The following is a 5,241-nucleotide window of genomic DNA, read 5'->3' as shown; positions in this document are numbered from 1 at the left end:
GGATCTGATCTCTGTGTGCGTACAGCTCCTAGCACGGTGGGGATCTGATCTCAGTGTGTGTACAGCTCCTAGCACAGTGGGGATCTGATCTCTGTGTGTGTACAGCTCCTCGCACGGCGGGGATCTGATCTCTGTATGTGTACAGCTCCTAGCACAGTGGGGATCTGGTCTCCGTCAGGGTCTCTAAGTGCTACTGTAAGTTAAGTAATAATTTTTTTTAGTTCATCGGCCACTTGCCGAGGTGACGCTTGCGAAAGGGCCTCTGCCTTCCAAGCTGGCACCGTTGCCAGAGTCGGCGAGGGCCGGCACGGCCGTGGGTGCTGCTGGCATCCGGGAATGGACTTGAAGCTGGCAGGAGAATGGCAGAGGCAATGCCAAGGCAGCTAATGGAAATCTTTCAGGCCTTATGAGCCCCGAGCGGTGCCAGAGGAGGGGGTGGGGGGCTGGGAATTACTAGGAGCTAAACGTTTGCTTTGGAGCCGTTCCATCCAAACCCCCTACTCCAGGTCTTCTCCACAGAACGGGATCGGGGCCCATAGGCAAGCTGGGGTGGGACTTGCAGGTGGGATTCCCACCTGCCCTATATGATGGTTCCCTCTAGAGCCAGGAAAGATTGGGGACGTATTGGGGGTGGATTTAGCCCCTCGATCCTTAATGGAGGGACTCAGTACGTGTCTCCTGCCCTGCAGCCAGGTGCTTGGACCCCCCAACATGGGTAGAAATGCCTGGACAGGCTTGATTTCTACCTGCTCCGTCTAGTGGGCCGCTGGAGCTCCAGGGTGTCTGTGCTAACGGGGGTGAGGGGTTCCTTCTGCACATGGGCATGGTCCTCTCTGGTCTCCCCTCAGCTGTTTGCTCCCCTACCCCAAAGCCTGCTGGGATGGACGCCAGGCCAGGCCCCTGCTGTGGGTGAAGGAGCCAGGGCCCTTGCTTGGCGCGGGCAGGGCCTGCGAGCGAAAGGCCAGGGGAGTGTGGCATCTCTGCATGGCCCCACATTGCAACCCGATCCGCCTGCTGGCATTGCCTACAAAACCCAGCTGCCCCCTGAACAGCCAATCAGCCGCTGCCCTGGCCTGTCGCTGACCGCGGGCACACAGGTGCCCTGCATGCTCATTCACACGCACCACCACCCCTGGGTGGCATGGGGCTGGCAGGCTCACGGTGCCGGGGGCGGGAGGGGCCAGGCAGCCATGGGACCCACCGGGCGATCCCATTCCTATTGTAATTACAGACGTGGGGCCGGGAGGAGACTACCTTGTCATTTATTCATGATTACACGGGTTCTTGGTAACCGGAGCCTCGGAGCATTCGAAGGGCAGCTCGCAGCGGGGAGATCTGTCGCTGTGAACCCAGCCGAGCCCTGGGGCTTTGCGTCCGGCGCATTCTGGGAGCCCCAGCGTCATGTGGGTTGCGCTGAGGCAGGGTGGTCCGGTGGGGAGGAACCAGGACACCTGGGTTCTATTCCAGGCTGTCTCTCAGTGGCACTGTTCCCCCTCCCACCCTTTGTCGCCCTTGTGCAGTTGGATTGTAAACTCCTGGCAGCAGAGACTACGGGGCCTGGCTCTTAGCTGGGCCCTGCGGGGGCTCTGGTAATGGACACACTCGCCGGAGATCCTCACAGAACCCCGTTCCTTACGGGCAGGGCGCTGAGAAGTGGGGGGATCAGCCTGAGGCCACACAGGGATTCGGGAGCTAACCCCACAGCCAGTGCCTCAAGCCCAAGGCCCAGCCGCCCACTAGGTTGCCACGGTGACACTTCGGGCCTTGTAATTGGGGGGAGCCCTTCACCTCTGCGGTGAGGCACTGAGGTCATGGGACACCCCAGCTTGGGAGTAGGGGCCACAGGCTTAGCTGCTGTAGGGCTGTATGGGAAGAGGGAGCCATCCCCTCACCTGCCAATGGGGGTGCCGGGTCCCCTCTCCTCCCCGGCTCCCCCCTCGCCGGACGCACCCCTAACGCCCCCCTCTCGGCTCCACGCAGGTGTTCAGCACCTATTCCAACGAGGACTACGACCGCCGGAACGAGGATGTGGACCCCATGGCTGCCTCGGCCGAGTACGAGCTGGAGAAGCGGGTGGAGAGGCTAGACCTCTTCCCGGTGGAGCTGGAGAAAGGTGAGGAAGGAAGAGGCAGGTACTGCCCGGGCCGTGGGGGGCTCTCCCTGCTGGCACTGGGGAGGCTAAGGGCCGGATACTCAGTGACCCCATCCCTGGGCTTGGGGCTAGGATGCGGGGAGAGGTTATGGGGGCCTGGAGCCAGCTGTTCTCTGCATCCCCCCACATGCACACTCATCCCCCTATCCTCACACACGCACACACTTGCACATTCATCCCTCACACACTCATCCCCCACATGCTCATCCACATCCACTTGCACACTCATATACACCCCCCATGCACTCGCACACTCATACGCACGCTTCCCCATGCACTCACACGCACACACACTCCCCCACGCAGCTGCACACTCACACACACACTCCACCCTGCACTTGCACACTCATCCACACACTCCACCCTGCACTCGCACACTCATCCACACACTCCACCCTGCACTCGCACACTCATCCACACACTTGCACACTCATCCATCCACCTACTCACTGATTCATCCCCTGCACAGTTGCACACACAGCTTCACACACTCATCCCACATACACACTCAGGCACCCATCCCCTCGCGCACACGTGCACACTCAGCCTCCCTGCACTCACCCCCTCATCCCCACCTCCTCACCCCTCCCACGTACACAAAGCTGCTCACTCATTCGCGGTTCTCACGTGTTCACCTCACACACTTGTTCCCTTCATGCACTCAAAGCATTCAGTGACTCAGACACAGCCTCTGTCCCATCCTCGTGCACACTCATTCCTCTCTCAAACACACACAGACCCCGGCACACTAATTCACACACATCTGGGCACGCACACATTCTTGCACACCCATTCACACCCACGCTTACACGCACATGGCTGTGTGCACACACATAGAGTTCACACATACACACCTCCTTGCACACTAATTCAGACACAAACATCTGTACATACAAATACAGACACCCCCCTGTGTGTGTACACGCATGCCTGTGCTGCACACCAATCTGCACATGTACCCCTCCATGCACACCTGCCTGCATTCATACACCCTGGTTCACACACATAGCCTGCACACCCACTTATGCACACATTCCACTGTACACCCCCCAGTTCACACACATACCCTGCACACTCACTCATACACACACACCACTGTACACACACACAGTTCACACACATAGCGTGCACACCCACACATGCACACATTCCACTGCACACCCCCCAGTTCACACACACACCCTGCACACTCACTCGTACACACACACCACTGCACACCCCCCAGTTCACATACACACACACCGGTTAACACACATACCCTGCACACTCACTCATACACACACACCACTGCACACACACACACACCAGTTCACACACGTACCCTGCGCGCGCGCACACACACACACCAGTTCACACCCATATCATGCACACACACACACACACACACCAGTTCACACACATACTGTGCACACCCACTCACTGAGTGTAAGTGAATGCACTAGTGAAAGGCTCTCCTCTCTGCCCCTGCGGGATGCTCTGAGAAGCAGGCCAGGGCGGGGCCAGGGTAGCTCAGAGATGGCGTCTGCCCAGCAGGCAGCAGCTGGTACGAACGCAAACAGGATGCTGCGGTGCTTTCGATGGGAGAGAGGCAGCACGTTGCCAAGCCTGTGTGTGGTGCGTCGGTTCCTCCCCCTCTCAGCACTGAGCTCGCCCTGGGAGGGATCGACAGGGAAGAGGGTTCGAGGTTGGGGTGGGACTCACGTGTGGAAGATCCTGGGAGGAAGAGAAGCTTGAGGGGGCTTGACTAAGGGATGAGGCTCCTAGGGGGATCAGTCCACAGCAAGGGGCGCATGGGGGAACCAGGCAGCTGGAGGAAATGCTGTCATTGGGCTGCAGGAGCTCAGAGGGTCAGGTTAGCAGGGGTGGCGAATGTTTGCAGCACTGGTCGGTAGCTAAGATCCGTGCCACAAGGGGCACTAACCCCCGTGTTTCTGGACATAAGCCGATCCCCTGGGGGCTGGGGATTTGCACCATGGCAAGGCGCAAGGCCCAGGGGGCAGGAAATCTCGCCTCGCTCTGAAGCATCAGGCGTTGGTTGCTAATGGAGGCAGGATACCGGGGTGGATGGGCCAGCGTTTGGATCCTGTCGGGCTACGAAAGCGAATGTTGTGAGGTGTCTTACGGTAGAACCCAGGTTCCCCAACTCAGCCCTAGGCGCCTGCCCTGCTGGGCCTGGGTTCTAAGCCGGTATTTCAGGAGCCTAGCTGGCCCCAAACTCTGATGTTGCAGGGAAGCCAGGCTATGGGGCTTTGATGTGCCGGCGGGTGTGATCTGGCACTGCCCGTCCTGGGCGCTCTTCTTCACACTGACTCGTTCCTTTGGTTTCCTCTCTCTCACACAGTCATTCACCCTCCCACGCGTGCTACCGCCCGTAATTTAGCTGCCATCTGTCCTTGCCTCTCGCTGTAATAAACACTGTTCTTCTCTCCTGCTACTTCCTCGCTTTCCTCCTGCCCCCGGGGCCAGTCCTGGCAAGCGCCGGAGCCCTCTGTGCCGGGCCCCTTTGCCCATCCCGCAGCAGGTGCATCCCTGCTGCCCCGGTGGTTGCCGGCCCCAGTTCACCGGGCGTAGTTGTTGGGGTGACTGGAGAGAGGGGAGAGCGCCGGCCTGGCTCGGAGGCCCCCAGCGGCGGCCCACGCGACCCCGTGAGGACCCGGGTCTCTCTCTCTTGCAGACTCCGAGGGGCTGGGCATCAGTATTATCGGGATGGGCGCCGGAGCGGACATGGGCCTGGAGAAGCTCGGCATCTTTGTCAAGACGGTGACGGAAGGGGGAGCGGCTCACCGGGATGGCAGGTAAGCCTGGGGACGTCGGCGACTCTCGGGCCAGAAGGGAGCACGGCAACCCCACAGAAACTGGCGGCGGGGCTAGGAGCTGAATCCAGAGCTCATGAGTCTCAAAACCAGAGTCTTAATCCCAAAACTGAGCATCCTACTGTAATGCTCAGCTCCAGAATACACGGACCCCCGCCCCCTCCAACACACACGCTTTACTATCAGTCTGTTTGTTCCCTTCACTCCCAGCAGGGGGCGCTGTAGGGAGCAGGGCAGGAGCACTAGCTGTGGGGGGTGGAGCTCCCAGCTACTCCA

The 5,241-nt window shown here is 59.8% G+C and overlaps 1 protein-coding gene across 1 annotated transcript in view; it reads left to right on the top strand.

Annotated features, from left to right (window-relative positions):
• Positions 1-5,241, top strand: part of PPP1R9B (protein phosphatase 1 regulatory subunit 9B) — a 78,814-nt gene that overhangs the window by 19,798 nt on the left and 53,775 nt on the right. Inside the window, exons 2-3 of the mRNA XM_026654669.2 lie at positions 1,981-2,113; positions 4,827-4,947. Coding sequence (XP_026510454.1) covers positions 1,981-2,113; positions 4,827-4,947 — 254 coding nt within the window. The remainder of the gene's footprint in view (positions 1-1,980; positions 2,114-4,826; positions 4,948-5,241) is intronic.

Source organism: Terrapene carolina, unplaced genomic scaffold (assembly GCF_002925995.2).
Source record: "Terrapene carolina triunguis isolate 2854851 unplaced genomic scaffold, T_m_triunguis-2.0 Scaffold193, whole genome shotgun sequence".
Lineage (NCBI taxonomy): Eukaryota > Metazoa > Chordata > Testudines > Emydidae > Terrapene > Terrapene triunguis.
The sequence above is the reverse complement of the archived record's forward strand: the minus strand, read 5'-3'. Positions and strand labels throughout refer to the sequence as shown.